General features: G+C 37.2%; 1 protein-coding gene across 4 annotated transcripts; it reads left to right on the top strand.

The window, feature by feature from the left end:
* The first annotated feature begins 1,138 nt into the window (after positions 1-1,138).
* On the top strand, positions 1,139-17,336 carry LOC124415927 (bifunctional 3'-phosphoadenosine 5'-phosphosulfate synthase). 4 transcript variants are annotated; one of them, XM_046896673.1, is made up of 6 exons: positions 1,139-1,637; positions 13,750-14,553; positions 14,755-15,189; positions 15,265-15,474; positions 15,566-15,848; positions 15,976-17,336. In XM_046896673.1, the coding sequence occupies exons 1-6, from the start codon at positions 1,593-1,595 to the stop codon at positions 16,071-16,073; spliced, it is 1,875 nt and encodes a 624-aa protein (XP_046752629.1). In that variant the 5' UTR covers positions 1,139-1,592; the 3' UTR covers positions 16,074-17,336. The 4 variants fall into 4 exon arrangements, with proteins under 4 accessions (XP_046752629.1, XP_046752630.1, XP_046752627.1 ...); XM_046896674.1 differs by lacking the exon at positions 1,139-1,637 and adding an exon at positions 9,513-9,704; XM_046896671.1 differs by lacking the exon at positions 1,139-1,637 and adding an exon at positions 9,513-9,719.
* The last annotated feature ends 313 nt before the right edge of the window (positions 17,337-17,649 follow it).

The following is a 17,649-nucleotide window of genomic DNA, read 5'->3' as shown; positions in this document are numbered from 1 at the left end:
GGAGCTGTGACGTCATGCATGAGTGTTCGCGATAAATTATGATCACTCATACTGCCAAGTTGAAAACTGCAGTAATAAATGATGAAAATAGAGACAGCCGATCTGAAAAAAAATTGAAATGAAGGCTTAAATATGATATCAGTATTTTGAGAACTTTTAGTTCGCGTCGTAAACCATAAAGAAGAAAATATCGATGAATTAGAGCTTGATTCTACAAATTGCTTCAACAAAGCTAATTGATGACTGTATCAGTCATCTCTGAATTCTCAAAGTAAAGTAAATTTGAGTACAAGAATGAACAAAAAAAAAACGATGATTCTCCGTGATTTTCTGCGAACATTGTGAATTGACGTATTAAAATAACAACGTGTGCTGTGTATTCTTAAAAACATAAATTGTGATGCGCTATCTATGATGAATAATCGAGTGCAAAAGAACATGTAATATACATACATGTACCTATCTATACACGGGGTTTGTATTTTTGTTATTAATTAAAGTCAACAATATCTTCATCATTATCCAATGCGCAACGTTCTTTCAAAATATTTAATCCTCACGCAAAAGTATGCGGGGTGCGCCTGGTGCGCGCGCATCTTTTCGTTTTTACCAATCGCCGATCTAAGATTGATCAAACAATGACGTCATATGTTATTTCAACGGGAACATTCGAATTCGTTCATCCATCCGAATAAATTTTTCTCGGCATCAATGTGACTTGAACAACAATTGTTTGAGTTAATAACAAACATTTGATAAGTGAAAAAATAACCGCAGCTATTCAAAAATCGTAGAATAGTCGCCGGGTGTACAAGACCACAAGTCTGTCACGTGACGCGTTAACTAAATAGTAAAATTTCAAATAATTCGAATGCCGCGGTATACCGGAAATTTAAAAGGGGAATAAACGAGCTCGTACCTATCGATACGAACTTCGTTGTGCGTAGCAGAACGAAGCGTTTCTCTTTCCTTACTTATCGATTAACTAGATGTCGCCACCGGCGAGCTTTTCACCGTTATGGTGGCCACCGCTTTTCAGCGAGCTGTCAAACGTCGACGGGTCTTGTGTAAACATCGAACACCACGCCCGTTTCCGGGCGACATAAACTACATTGTCCCAGCATCTTCTGCCGGCTTCGAAAGACGAAATTGCAGAAAGCCTGATGTGGCCGGCTTGATAACGACGCGAATCCCGGCTACGAGCCGATGCCAATGCACCGTGTTTCCGATTCTGCGGCCTTGCATGCAACCGTTTTGCAAGCGTCCCAGACTCCCCCTACCCGAACCGGCTTCACTTATCATTTACCGTATTTTACACTCGGTTTGAAACGCTGAGTGGTTGGCTATGACGTGTCCTGTGCGTGTAAAATTGCGTTGATCCATCTAATGACGATACGGAAGAGTTCAGTAGCTGCCGCATGTGCGTGCTGATTGTTGTACGTCGATTCAGTGCTGCGCTGACAGTGATCTTTCAAGCTTTCTTCTCAATCGCTTATTTTTATTTATTCACTACAAACCACGCGGCCAGATTTTGACTCAGAGATATTTAAGCCAAGTTCGAAGTCTGTGGATGCAGAATATCAGACCTAGTCATGTCGAACGACACAGCAGCCGTACCCAAAAAGAAAATGATGACGGTAAGTCAGTTATTAAATATAATTACTAGGGCATAGTTTGACACATGGAACACCAATCGTCTAACGCAGGCATTTGTTCTGCTCCGTTATTATTGTTCAATCTAATCTCTTTGCGTTTCTTACTTTACACACGTTTATCAATTTCGACTTTCAATCACGATCGCTATAACAACTCTAAATAAATTTACGATTCACCTGTAATTCTTACTTTTATGTTACACATGGTATAAGATTTCAAGTGGTAGGAATGTGCGAGTTTGATCATGGATTTGTGCACCTGCTAATGTGGGTTCAAATACATTCAGACAATCTTTTGTAAAAATTTCTTGGAAACTACTCGGAAAGTCGTTCGATAAATATTCAATTCTTTACATATAAGGCGTTTCGTTATCTTATCAGAGACCACCTTTGCCGTAGTAATTAGCTGTCTTGTACTCATATTGGGTCGCACCTGCTCGTAATATCCAAGTTCAATGGCAAGAGGCAAGAGGGGAAAACCTTCGGTCGTGTTCTTCCGAACATGGCATTTTTATCTTAACCGTTAGACCCAAGACCGTATTGAGAAATTCCGACAATCCGACAATCACGCTGGTTGTAGAAATACGGTTTCTCTCTTCTTTTCAAGTTTCATAACAAATTATATCACCCGCTATATCTGTACAACTTACACTTGCCGCTGTATGAAATTTAAATTCGTTTCATAACGTTGCAAATATCAACTGCAAATTGCAGTTTTTCTCTATAAACTATTAGTTGCATTTCTGCACGAAGTAAACCACGTCTCATGTTCCTAAACTGATAATAAAATCCGTGGGAATGCCAACGTCACGTGTTTTATTTATCACGTATCACGTGTCTCTTTGATCGTCAAAAATAAGAAAGATAGAATGTATCTTCTGCTTGTCTATGAAACAAGAGACTTTTCAGTATAGATATCAAATATCAATATAAAACAGTTCGTGGAGTTTGGCTTTCTAAATTTCCATATTTGTCTACAGTTTCAGTGAAAGTGATTGAAAAGGAAAATGAAAAAAGTCTGTAATTTTCATTCCTTATCCGAAGAAAAGAAAAGAAAATTCCACGAACGACTTTAAGCGATAAATAACTAAGCAGCGAAGAGAAAACAGGGTTTTTCGTTTTATTTTAATTTTTGTATGCAGGTGCTTACAGCCTTTGTCAATTCGATTATCGACTATACCTCGTCGATAGCAGACAAAAACAAAAGCAACGTATGAATAATCGCTGTATTATCACAACTGTGGACAGAGCCCTGAAAATTATTACTGTATAATAACCTACACCGGCAATGATACCACATTTTGTTTATACCGACGCAAGAACAACTGAAACGTCTTCGATTGAATGAAACGCTAGTCACTCTACCTTTATTAACAATAATATTCACTTATTGGAAGATAATATGAAATGCAAGACAATGCGAAACGCGTTATCCAAATGAATCCAGTGCGTTAATTGGCAATGACAAGATTCCAAAGAGCGATATCTTCATTGCTGTATAATTTTCCTTAGTTTTATTGTAATCTTTCAAAATTATGTCTTTCTAATGTTGTCCCGCGCCTCTGGTGTGTATACTTAGCGAATGTCAAAAATACCGAAGTTAAATATCCGGCTCTCTCTACGTGTCTACAAGTATTTGTAAGCGTCTAATTTTGATGTGCCGAACGTATACATGTAATGGCGGTTAGACTTGAAACACTGAAATTCCATATACCTGCATATATCTAGGTCAAGTTGAAACGGAATTTAAGGGGACATTGCACCTTAAAGTAATAAATTCTAGGTCATTTTCAAAGGAACACGTTGATAGGAGAATAAATTTTATTTATTGTAGTTTCACCCTAGTTTAGGGTCATCTTTGCCCTGGAAATTATTTAGGTTTTGCATGAATAAAGTAAACAGTTATGCGGGTGGATTCCACCAACAATATTCGGAATTCGATCATTTTTTATAATTTTTTTTCAGTCCATATTTAAGCACAGTACTTCTAATCACGATGTTTATTGATTGTCGAACAAAATTCTGAATGAATTTTCTGATTGCTGGGTTTTGTTGGTGAAATCCATGCGCATAACTGTTCACTTTATTCAAGGTGTATGTGCCCCCTTAATTTTACGGCAAGTTGAGAACTTGAACAATTTTCGTCGAGCCGAGTGAATTTCGCTATCTTCCATCATATATTGAATTTAGTGACGTTATCGTAGTTATTCACGCTGAGGAGAAAACGGTATTTCGCGATTTTGGAATTGTCTGAAATCTAGTTAAACCGTAAACGTACTCATATTTCGAAATCTTAGTCCCTTAAAAATCATTGTAAGATTAGGAAAATAGTTTACATTCGTTACAATAACGCTACTAACTCCAGTCTCGCTATCTTGATGAAAGCATGATGCATTATGCACGATATTTTTTTTTTTTTATGAGATAATTTCTAAGCCGGCGTAAAGCTGGTGTCACGTAAGAAATTTTATTATGATATTATTATATAATAACATACGTATCACTCTCGGAAAATTCGGATTTTCGAATTATCTTTGCGGAAACGATAAACAAACGGTGCTGAAATAAATCTTTATCTAGCTTATCACGTTATTGTAGGATTATTTCTAGTATCCCGTTGTATTTCTATTGCCTGAGTTTAATACACGGTCACTTTCATCGTAAACTCTATAATACGATTATTTAATTCTTGATCTGATGGTCCGTTTAAGCAAACCTCCGGCTTCGCGAAGCTCATTGGCGCATTCTGCAAATCCTACCTTGTTGTTCAACCTGGACGGTTTAATTAATATCAATATTGTGGATTAGTCTGATAGACTCGTATTTCTTTGTCAACAACAACTCACTACTGGAAATTGTTTCATTTTATATCTGCAGTTTGGACTTGGACCGTAATAAATACGTACTCTCACAGATATTTGCAGTAATTTGCTTTGCAGTAAACAGCGATTATTGTATTTTCGTTAGCTGATCGGTTTTCTGCGAAATAATATCGTTTCTACAGTTTATCTAGAAATTACGAACAGGACAAATATATGGATACCGCGTTTTGAATTATATTTTATACAGCTGCGACCTTTCCTCTTTGCAGTTGCTTAAAATTGTGCATTATATAAGTCGAATTTAAACGTCTTCATCACGTACAAACATCGCTTATCGTATCGAGTTTCTCAAAGAACTGAATGTCTCCAATAATGTCGCATTTGAAAAACTCACTTCTGCCTTGAATAAGTTGAGTATAATTTCCGCTCCGCGCATAATTTGCGTTAATGAAATTATTTTCCTTCTGACTTTACTCATGGTTGGGAAAAAGCGGCAACTGACTCTCTTGTTATATAACGTTTATGTAAAAATCTTTTTCGTCTGTTTCTGAATGCGTGCGTAAATGCACGTAGCCATAGCCACTCGATAGGCACCTCACTATTCGCATACAATATTTACGCACACAATCTAAAAAGACGACCAGCGGTATGTTATATTATATGATAAATATTCGGAATGAGAGTGTGAGACCGTTAGACCGGAATCATATACGTAACGGTCTGGAAACTCGCGTATCAAATTATACAGATTTTGCAAATTAATGCCCTATTCGTATTCATTGCCTTCGCGAGGAAATCCTTGCGTGAATTCTGTCGATAATTATGCTGTTACGAATAGCGTTCAAAATCAATAGGAGTCAAAAGTTTTGAAAAGCTATCATGTTTTTAGGATGAATGAAACAAACACCTTGTTAAATAATTTTACTTTAAAAAGTGCAATCAGTAATGTGTACAGTGTACAGTTTGAAAGGTACATGGGAAGTGACTTTGAGAGAGCAGAAAGGAGACTGCATGATCAGGGTTCTGAGAACGAGAGAGGCGGTAATCAGTGTGCACATGATGCGCGAGGGATTGTTTAGTCTTGCGTAATGAAAAAGCTTTCACATAAGAGTGACGAAGAACGAGTTGTGAGTGCGAAATACGACGATAAGCGCGTAACATCTGCTTAACTTTTTTCACACGAAAACTTTATTCCTACTAGCAGAGAATTCTCAAATGTCTATCAAATGACGATGTAGGTAATGTAATTTGATATTTCTTAAACGGAAAAAAACAAATGAAGAACTTGAATTTTGAAAATAATGGCTCGTAATTAGAACCTAAGAAGCACCCAATCATCGAATACCAATGGCGACTGTCCTAAGAATTTATACCGAGATTTTCCTCGTTTTCAAAAATTGCTTCTGCAAAAATGGGAGGAAAAAAGGCGAATATAATTTTCTTTAAATTAAAAAAAAAATTTCTCCTGATTCTAGCAGAAAGGTAATAAACTTGCGTACAATATGATTAAGTCGTGGTGATGATTTGCCAAAATACATAATTATCTCATGACCTGAACCACCGCGATTATGTTAATGTAATATGTCCAATTAAAGCTACTGGGTAAATAGGTCAATAACGCGATCATATTTCAGCAGTGATAATTCGGATGTGATTTGGTTTAATGCTGCAGATAACAGATTCAAACTAACGTCAATTCGCCAAATACTGTATGTATCCAATTGACAGCAAAAGTTTACTTTGCTTGACAACTGAAGGGTATAGTGCAAAAAATCTTTGTGTATATTGAGAAATGTCTATTTTATAGATCGCGCTTTTACAGATTCGGATACGAATGCATTCGTCTAGACATAAAAGTCATAAAATTTTCGTGTACCTGCATATCATTCGATACGTAATGAAATCGTGTATTTGAGCAGCTGATGCAGAGAATAAGCATAGCGTTTGTAACCGAATGACAAAACGTGTCCTCGTTATGCGAGTATGCAACAAATCAATTCGAATTAACATGTTTTACTTATTTTTTACTATCGTCAAGAACACGAGGTGAAACTTGAAAAGTTGTCAGTGCTCATGTTTTCACGCTTCTTTATAAAAATATTATTCTATATACCTAACTATACTGAAAAAAAAATTTTACGTCTAAACTCTAAAGCAAATGAATTTTTTACCTTTTCAAGTCGAACTTCTCACCAAAATATCAGATAAATAGACGTTTGTCGCTGACAATTAGAGAAGTTTTTGAGTGAATCCAATTTTAATGTTATCGAATAATGTACCGAGTACAGTTAAAAAATAATACATACTACATCATTCGAAAATATGCGGAGCTTGCCAAGTTATTTTGCAAAGTTGATCCAAATAAGTATCACGATTTGACAGACGCTTATTTTTACTCTCAGCTTAGCTGATTAGTACTGATTAATCAACTTTTTTGTCACCTCAGAAAATTAGATGACAATAATTTTGTAAAGTGAATATAATAAAACTTATTCCAATTTCAAATTCGAATTTAAAATTCGTTGATTAGCTAATTTTGACAGGCTAAGCCGTCTAAATAATACGGCACTTTTAATTATTGTGCAACGACGCCTCTCCCGAGAATTTAATTTCGAAGTCGCGTTTATTATTCATGATTTTTTTATCTACATTTCGTTCTCATAAATCCCAATTTATATCATGCGACTTGTCTTCGATTTTTTGCTTCCAATTTTTGAAATTCTTGGTTTATTACGCTTGTCTCAGAATTACGTAACTCGTGTTTCCGTTCCTTTGTCCCCGCAAGTTTACGTTCCTTATAATCACATTCTACACTTTTTACCCGACGTTAGCAAAATAAATGAACGATCGTAACTTGCATCGTTGAGAAATGAATATTCAAGGTGATAAACAAGTTGCGAACTTGCAAAAAACTATTATGTTCAATCCGTCTGGATTCTGAATTGTTATACTTTATGAATCCGTTCACCATGTCAATACTGATCGGAATACGGTAACAATAACGCACGTCTTGAGGGGGAAAAATTCGTTGGATTTACTTATTCCAATTCTTTTATCGCTGGAATCATTCTTCTTGTTCTTTGTTCATCGACGTCTACATATATTTATAAATTATCTTCCATGTTATGTATTATATACAGTTTCGGGAGCGCCACGATTGTCGAGATACAGTATAATTGGATTTATTGATGGGAATCGTAGATGAAATTTTTTCAAGTACCTTGCATAACGATACAATTATCGTTCGATCTTATCAATTAGATTGGCTCTTATCTGGACCGATTGAACAATAACCATTGACCAAAATGCATTGTTACAATAATCCCGTATATATATATATATATATACATACACATGTAACACACACGCTTACGCCAGTCTTAAATTGTGTTTATTTTCAAAGAACTGATAACGAAATGTGGCCGTGATCTTATTTCTTACTGTTTAGACTTCCTCGAACCGTATTCTAAAAACTGATTACAAAAATGATACATTAAATGTATAAATATCGGACTAAAAATCAGTATTCGAGGAATAATTGTAATTCTTAAATATGGAGCAACGAATCCAATCTAATCAATATATGCAGTGCATTGCAGACGTGAACTACATTTATAGAATCATACACGACTATTTGTGCTCAAAGGTCTCGGGGAAAAAGCTTCTCTGTTTCTCTCATTCGTCACTGCGTTATCATTAATGGGTCGTCTTTAGTTTGCCTGTTACTCGATTATCAACATCGAACAGACAAATGCCTCAGATCTCCGCATTTCAACGTCTCTGTATCAGAGTCGACGTCGCTGAAGTGAACATTTCATCTAAATTTTTAGTTTTCGTGCGTCGAGTCCAGTCCGCGTACGTGTACGGTGATTGAAGGTTTTTATGATAAGTATAACGGTAAAAATTATATACAGCGCGTTACTGTAATTAAAAATTATCGCTGTTTAAAAATGGAATAATACCGTGAGGAAAAGTTCTTTTATGATGGCGATTTCGCTCACATAATATTAGTGAATACAAGTTAGCAATTTGCGCCAGCGGTGGTCTATTAAAATTTCATTAAGTGTATCATCAGGGAGTGTAATTATTATTTTAATTAAAAAACCAAAGGTATGAATGCGAATATTTTTATCCCAAGAATTTTGATTGACATCCTTATGTAGAATACGTTTCATCTTTTTCATCCAATTAATTCTGTCACGAATGAATATTATGTATTTCCGATTTTTCATTATTATGTAACACCATTACCATTACAGTATGATTTTACTTAACGTTGAGGTGGAAATAAATCCGCGATAATTATTGTCTACTTTTTGTTGTACAAAATACTCGGTGAACTTGAATGTCCGCGGTTTTTCACCTACAATAATCACCAAAAAAGGTTTAAATAAAGTATGTAATAAAGTTGAATGCCATGTGTATCACTCACTCGGATAGAATGTGCGATTCGTTATGACCTCGCGAAGGTGGATGTCTTGAGTCCGCGTGCCGCGTCCCCACTGATTCTAAAATCGCGACATGACCAAGACGAATTATTTTTCCACAATACTCCACCCACTTCCTTCACTGATTCTAACACCGCGACATGACCAAGACGAATTTTTTTTCCGCGATACTCCGCCCCCTTCTTCCACGTGGCAATCGGTTTCATCGGCTCGGCTTTGACTCGGATAACGATTAGAACCAACTCTCATAAGTCTCTAGCTATATTACACGTTGTACTGCAAGTGCCGCGCTGTTGAACCTTGACTGCTTTTTCCCAAAGTTTTTCGCGACGCAAACGTGCTGCCAGGGTCGCGGTATAAAAATTTAACGCGCAACAGGTCGGTGGTGGGGCATCGCCGGCAACCCCTGATTCGCGTGATACCGTTAAGCCTTTCGAATCTCGATATATATTCGAGCCCTCGTACGACTTCGACCCCAGTTACACCTCCGGAGACACTCGGTAATGAGTTTCACACGTGCTCGTTTCCTTGGCTATTCATCACTTCGAACGAACGTTGCATTTTTCTAATTACGCATTTGAAACGCTTTCGAAAGTTTTTTTTTTTTTTATACCAAACTATCAGAACGTCGCCTGTAGCGAGAATTCAACGAACCGGTGGTCGGCGGGCTAAAAGACGGAAATCCATAAATATTTACCAAAGATCACTGGGGGCAGCCTGCGTCTGAAGTTGAGAAAATGATCCGCAGACACTTCACCCCCAATGGCGAGATGTACAAAGTGAGTCGCAGGAAGGTGATTGGAATGTTTTGTCAGATATAACTGTACCTATAATGCGGCGATATGCAGTTTGTGACGTTGTTATTGTTGTTCTCGATCAGAGACTGTCAGAGAACCGCTTCTCTTGCTTCACTTTCTTTCAGCATTCTCCATTTTTATTCAAACAAATTGAATCGCAGCCTGCGTTTTTATCATAAAACTCAACTTTTTTTTGTACCCATATAAAATTTGGTACTAAAACTATGGCACCATTGCAAAATAAACCACGATGAATACTTTCTGTCAATTTCTCCAACTTTTCGAGTTACTTCACGCTTTCTTGCGATGTTACATTCGCATTCTGTGAAAGACTTTGATTTTACTGTTTCAATGCAGCTCTATAAATCGGTTTCCTGAATTAAATTCTTACATGCACAAACTGGATCTACAATCGTCAGATTCGATCATTGATAAATCGAAATTTCTCAAAGTTAGCAAAAACAGCTGGTGGAAGTTTTTATTTAGATAATATATGTGACTCGGTTATATGTTAAATATTTGAAGTAATGATGGGCCTTGCGTATCATTTTAACCATACAGACCTTGACGAACTGTTTCATATACGACCGATAATTGTCACTAGCAAACGAACACAAGCGACTTTAAAAATACAGTTTTACAAAATATCACTATATTATGGTATAAAATACAGTGGCTTACGGGTAAAGAATTATCGTAAAGATTGCAAATAAGCCGCTCTATTTGATGCTATTTCTTTGCACATGTAAAGTAGGTATACGGTAGAAAAAGTGCAATGCATTGCAAGTAAAACGGGTCATTGGATCGAGCAGTTGCACATGTACGAAACGTATACGTAGAGCGATAACGACGCTGTACGGTTTTCGCAGATTGATTGAGCCGAGTGTGAGAGAAAAGAACTCGTTCGTTTGAATAAAAAAATTTGTCAATTTTGCCCTAACAATATCTCATAATTTTAGGTGTATAACGTTAATTGTATACTACGTGTGTTAAATTTATTTGAGAAAAATACCGACTCAATATCGTTACGCAAAAATAAAAAAAAATTCAATTTTCAAAGCCAAGAAAAAATCACCGTACAAGTACAGTTTTGAGCCAAAATACGTCAAAGTTCACTGATATTTGCAACTGTGTGTCGCCTTGCGTTGAAATTAACTGCAAATTAGAGTACCACGCTGTGAATTCGAGCATGCGATTCGTGCAAATATAATTACACAATAAAAACCATAATTCAACATCGTAACTATGACCCTTACAGTTACCGGATTAACAAAAAGAAGGCATTGCAGTTTTATTACGACCGCGTAACCAACGCGTGAAATCAATTTAAATACTCTAAATGTTGTTCGTATTATACACTTTTTTTTTCTACAACCGCTTTTACACGTGTTTTCTTCACAAAATAACAGATATTACTTTACACATGAATTACGCTGTTGCGTAATGATTGCCAGTGTATATTTTTTATCAAATATCAGATCTCGATTCCGTATATTTAAAAGCTGTTCAAACTTTATCTTGGAAAACATAGTCACAAAAGTATAAGTGGTCAAATGGAAGCAACAAATTATACCACTTCAATAAATATGATAAATTATTTTCCACTCACTCGGTGATATTTTTCTGCTAATTTCTATAAGCAGCAAATGTGTCGTGTACAACTGTTCTACAACCTTCGTGGGTAGCGTAGAATAGATCTTTAATACTCCAAAATTAACACAAGATATGCTGCCATTTATAATATGCTTACGTTGTTTTTTAATATCTCCTGAAACTAAAGTTTAAAAAAACTAAATTTTACAAGTCTTACCTGTTCTTTACTCTTATACACAGTCTCTCGTGAATAATTAACATAAATATATCTACACACATGTTCTACTATTCCCGTAGTACTTGGCAATTAGTTAAGTTAGTTAGCTCTTTTTGTTAACTTAGTTTATTCGAAAATTTATGCATATATCGGTTATATTATAAATTATCAGTTGTTTATACTGTCCAGTACTACAGAACAGTATTATATTGTTCGAGGTTATCAGCAGCAGTTCCGCACCAGATATTGTTTCTTATATTGGTAATTATTAGTCAATTCTATACTCGCTTTCTCAATTATAGAATGGCCTGCATTTGCTTCTCGGAATAACATTTTCTTTTTCTACTGATCGCGGCGGGTTTATGTTACCTGAAAAAATCTGCTCTAATTCTACTGTTTCAATTGTTTCTCACAGAACGATCACATGTTCGTCATGAAAAAAAATTTACAACTGATATAGCGATTTATAGTCTCGATATCTATATTGTATAAATAATACAGTCTAATACTCGATATTTATTTGTATCAACAAATTGTTTTCAATAAGCTGCTGCTGCATGCAGTTGAACCTCGTGTATATAAGTGTATAATGCATATGAGTCAAATGAAAGTCATTTATCGCGGTTGGAAAGTTGATCCTATGATTTACAATCTATATCTAATACTGCAGTCCTGATCATCCCTTGTCAATATAATTCCGCGTTTTTCATTGCTCATATTATGACACTATGTGAGATTTCTCTCTCAAAGACGTGTGCACATAATTAAATAACTAGCGAGATGAAAGAGAAATTTGATCAGGTGAAAAAAAAATCGTCTTCAAGTGAACGAGAAAAACATGTTGGCCAAGTGCTGACAATCGATTTCGCGACATTCCAACAATATCTTATGTCATTACAGCTGAAGCGTAAAATAGAACAAATAAAAGATAATAAGATGCATATTACCTACAATGTGTTGTTGTCTCGATTCGTAAATTTGCCGATGTAATACATACGACGAAGAGACGAGTCGTTCACTCATGAAAAAAGTTTACTCCGTGGAAGGTTGAATTCAATATTCATATGAATACATACAAACTCAGTTTAAAACGCTGCGCAGGCCGGAACGGTTCGAGTCCCTGTCCGCAAAAACTGTGACGCAAAGAAAGTAAACTTTCTTCCAACTTTCCCGTCATTGCTTACTCAACATCGCTCGAGTAAGTTCGATCCGACTGTACGACTCAGAAATCCGCGCTCCTAGTTCTCGGCTGTGTACCTGACATTATTTATAATTAATCGCGAGGTTTCAATTGCCACAATTTGTTTAATATTGCCGATTGTTTGGTTGATTGAACGGCGTGCATTGATTATTGCTTTGCACCGAACTGTAATCTTATTTTGATAATATATTGCATAATATGTGATACATCAATTTCAAGTAATCCCGCGATTAAAGAGTGTTGTGTTATGTCACACGTGATATTTTTGTGATCACCTGATATTAGCCTGTGTTAATTGCCGGCTGTATTAAGGATTAAAAGTGTAATAGCTCTACGTTTTTTTAATAACGAAAGATTATCGAGATTTTAACTTGCCTCTGACTCCAATTGATTCGGCGGATAATTGATAAAGAAAAAACAGCCATGGGAATGTACGTTTGGCCCGTGTTGGGTAACGTCAACTATCCTGTACGACAGGTCTGTAAATAATTATCGAATTATTATTGAAATTTACGGTCACGAGAAAACTGGACATGGAGGCTTTTGCAGGAACGTCGAAAAAATCATTTCTTGAACCATTTGTTAAATTTTCAACTTGGACGGTGTGCACAACTGCAACATGGCCTAATTCTGTAATAACAGCAAAAGTCGTTAAAATAATGCCAGACCTTCGTACTGTATTGCTTAAAAATGTTGCACAGTTATTCCAACCGAAATTTGTTGATGCATCATACGAAACGTATGAGTTCCTCGAACAATTTCAGATCCCTAATCTGTTGCGATATATGAGACCCTAAGTTAATATGTAAATAAATTGTAATTAATAATTTCAGCAATCAACATATAGTCGAGATCTAAGGTGTGATCAATTCAGTATTATTAACAAACCCCCAGAGCACTTATATATACATTCATTCAGATTAATCGGCGAATTAAAACTGCCGCGATTGTAAATTTTTTACTATCAAACCAATTTCCCTTATTAACCTGGCGCAATTTGAATTCCTTGTTTTCAGACTTGCGCCAACGTCTCGGCCCAAGCGCATCACGTGTCTCGAGCAAAACGTGGCCAAGCACTTGGAGCAGTCCGAGGTTTTCGAGGATGCACGGTGTGGTTGACGGGTCTTTCCGGGGCGGGGAAAACCTCGATAGCATTCCAGGTGGAGGCCTTCCTGGTCTCTTACGGAATCCCCGCGTACGGTTTAGACGGCGACAACGTCCGTACGGGGCTGAACAAGAACCTCGGCTTCAGCAAGGAGGACCGAGAAGAGAACATCCGGAGAGTCGCCGAGGTGGCGAAGCTCTTCGCCGATAGCGGGGTGATAAGCCTCTGCAGTTTCGTGTCGCCCTTTGAAGAGGACCGACAGATGGCCAGGCAGATACACAAGGACTCCGATCTGCCGTTCTTCGAAATCTTCGTCGACACGCCGTTCAAGGTCTGCGAAGCCCGCGACGTCAAGGGTTTGTACAAGAAGGCGCGACAAGGCGCGATCAAGGGATTCACCGGCATAGATCAGAGCTACGAGCGCCCTTCGAACCCCGACCTCGTCGTGACGACGGAGAATCTCACCGTCGAGGAATCCACGGCGATGGTGGTTGAGTTCCTCGAGAAACAGGGCATCATTCCAACCCTACCAAAAGCCGGGGCTGGTATCCGCGAATTATTCGTACCGGAACCGAGGATCGCCAATGCCAAAGCGGAAGCGGAAACACTGCAGAGTATTAATATCACCGAACTCGATCTCCAGTGGCTTCAAGTCCTGGCTGAAGGATGGGCCGCCCCGCTTACCGGTTTCATGAGGGAAAATCAGTATCTGCAGGTTCGTTATATCGGCAATTTTTTTCTTCTTTCCTCTTATCGCATTCTTACCTACTTAGTTCAGGTCTTACTGTCAGCTTATACATGCTCAGACTTTATTACACAAAGTTCGCAAATTCATTCCCTTAAAAATACTCTAGAGACAAGTTTCCGAAAAATTTTTCAACCCACGTGAAAATCTTACGTAACCGATTAATTTCAGGCCCAACATTTTAATTGTCTCGTCGAAGAAGGATCGGAGATAAATCAGTCGGTACCGATCGTTTTACCGGTTAGTACAGCCGACAAAGATCGGCTCGAAGGTACGTCGGCTTTGTCATTGAGGTACGAAGGAAGGGTGGTGGCGATTCTCCGTAAACCAGAGTTCTACTATCACCGGAAGGAGGAGAGATGCAGCAGGCAGTTCGGTACGAACAATCGGGATCATCCTTACATTAAAATGATCCACGAATCGGGAGACTGGCTAGTCGGAGGAGACATCGAGGCTTTGGAACGAATAAAGTGGAACGACGGCCTCGACGAATACAGACTGACGCCAAATGAGATAAGGAAAAAGTGCCGGGAGATGGGAGCCGATGCTGTTTTCGCCTTTCAATTGCGGAATCCCATTCATAATGGGCACGCGCTTCTTATGCAGGTGAGACGAATGAAAAGGCAAAAGGAATTAGAGACTTGGAAATATGTAAATCAATTACTATCCTACGTTTCACAGGATACCAAAAGACGCCTCTTGGAGGAGAGAGGATTCAAGAACCCGGTTCTATTACTCCATCCTCTGGGAGGCTGGACGAAGGATGACGACGTCCCGTTACCCGTCAGGATGCATCAACACAAAGCTGTTCTCGACGAGGGTGTCCTCGACCCCAAAGCTACGCTCCTGGCCATTTTCCCTAGTCCAATGATGTACGCTGGACCAACCGAGGTGAGTTTGAAATCCGCTGAATCGTTGCTGCTCGTTTCAAACGAAGGGAATCAATTTTCATGACCAATTTTTTCGCACAATCTTCACACAGGTGCAGTGGCATGCCAAGTCGCGGATGACGACGGGGGCAAACTTTTACATAGTGGGCAGAGACCCGGCTGGAATGCCGCATCCTGACAAATCTGCGACACCCGACGGAAATCTCTACGATGCCACACACGGTGCGCGCGTACTATCCATGGCACCGGGACTGCAGAGTTTGGAAATCATTCCATTCAGAGTTGCCGCTTACGACACTGTGAACAAGAAAATGGCATTCTTTGACCCGGCACGGAAACAGGACTTCGACTTTATTTCAGGCACCAGAATGCGGGGTGAGTGATCAAAATCGGTGCTTTGTTTCTTTGCAAAGTCGCAGCGGATAAATTTGTGCTGCAATTGAGATAAAGTTAAAGAATAATTATTGGACAGTGTATTATTTATAATGTTTCTTCTGTGTAGGTTTAGCGAAATCTGGTGAGAATCCACCAGACGGATTCATGGCACCGTCAGCATGGAAGATCCTTGCGGACTACTATAAAAGTTTAAATAAGAAATGATCACAATTTTGCTGACGCACAGGTAGCCTGTAGAAAATGTCTTGTAATAGCAATGCGGAGAAAATGAAACGCAAAGAAAAATATCCTGCACGTGCTATAATATTAGTCGGTATATGAAACGTATTCTGCAAAGTTTAATAGCGCAATTTATAGACCAATTTCAAGTTATCAAGATTATTTTAGAAACACACTCATATAATACACATGTATATATAAATATACAATTACACCTTATACCGTATAGAACGCAGGACCATTCGTTAGTTTGCATTTTATTTATTTATTTTATCTTCTTTTACAAGAACGTACCACAACATGTCTGTGTACACAGATGTAGTACTTTTATCGACAGCTTTGAAAAATATGTGTTTAATCGAGTTTTATTTCTGCTAGCATATTACACAGATTATCAATTGATATAGTTATATTTTATACATAAATATATATATATATCTTTTTTATGAATTTATACACTATAGTTTATAATGTATATTAGTCAGGTATTTTATATTTACAGTTATTACGTACCCTGGTTACTTAATTCCACGCTGTGCGCTGAAACTACATAGAATGTGACTCCGGTAAAGTATTATTCTGAGTGGAGGGGGACGCTAATTATCATTGTTGTTATTGTAATATTTTAAGAATAGATATTGTACATTATTTATTACAGTTGTCATAATGCCGATTACAAACTGTACCTAGAACACTTCAAAGTTATATCATCCGATATAGGAATTTAGGATTGGATGTTGAAGCTATCCAACTTAAGCTATCGGTATTGACTATTAACACATGCAATCTTATAATGTGATTAACAAAACGTTGTTTGGCAGCGATTCTACGCCACTTTGCTGTCCACTTATGTTTCTCTCAAATCTTGAAGTTTACTTATATTCCTCTGAACACAAACAAGCTGAGATATATTCGAAAAATGGGAATAAATAAATATCACTTAGGTATTTGAAAATATTTTATTGTTGCATCAAAATTTTTTTTGGGTACAATTGGAAAATTGTTCTTCTTTGTCAAGGCAAATTATAACTTGAGCCGAATGTATGTACCCTAGCGGTACTTGATCAGTATGCGAATGTGGATGCAATTCTTTCCGAGTAAAATTACTCACCGAAATTTGAATGTAACTAATATTTATAATTCTTAAAATTAATATATATTACGGAATCAATGTAAATGTAATATATTGGATCTATTTACCACGATTAACTTGTTATATAAAATAATGAAATATATAAGTTACTTCAATATTTTACTATCAAATTTTTTTTATGAACTCTGTGTATACTAGTTCGTTCAAAGTGCAAATAACTTTTGACGTGTTTTTGTGTAGTTTAGTGATAATCACAAGTGTATTTATTACTTTATCTAATATTTTAGTTTATTATAGTTTTGAAACTAAATTAACAGCGATTAGGCGAATTAAATATAATGAGTCTAGTTTGTTGCTACTAACGTTTGTTTATGATTCCATCAATCGAGTTTCGAGAAAAGAATTGAACAATAGTTACTTTCGTGGCCAGTGCGCATTAAATAGGAATTTCTTGAAGAGTGCAAAGTT

This window comes from Diprion similis, chromosome 2 (genome assembly GCF_021155765.1).
Source record: "Diprion similis isolate iyDipSimi1 chromosome 2, iyDipSimi1.1, whole genome shotgun sequence".
Taxonomy (NCBI): Eukaryota; Metazoa; Arthropoda; class Insecta; order Hymenoptera; family Diprionidae; genus Diprion; species Diprion similis.
This window is presented reverse-complemented; position numbering and strand designations above follow the sequence as displayed.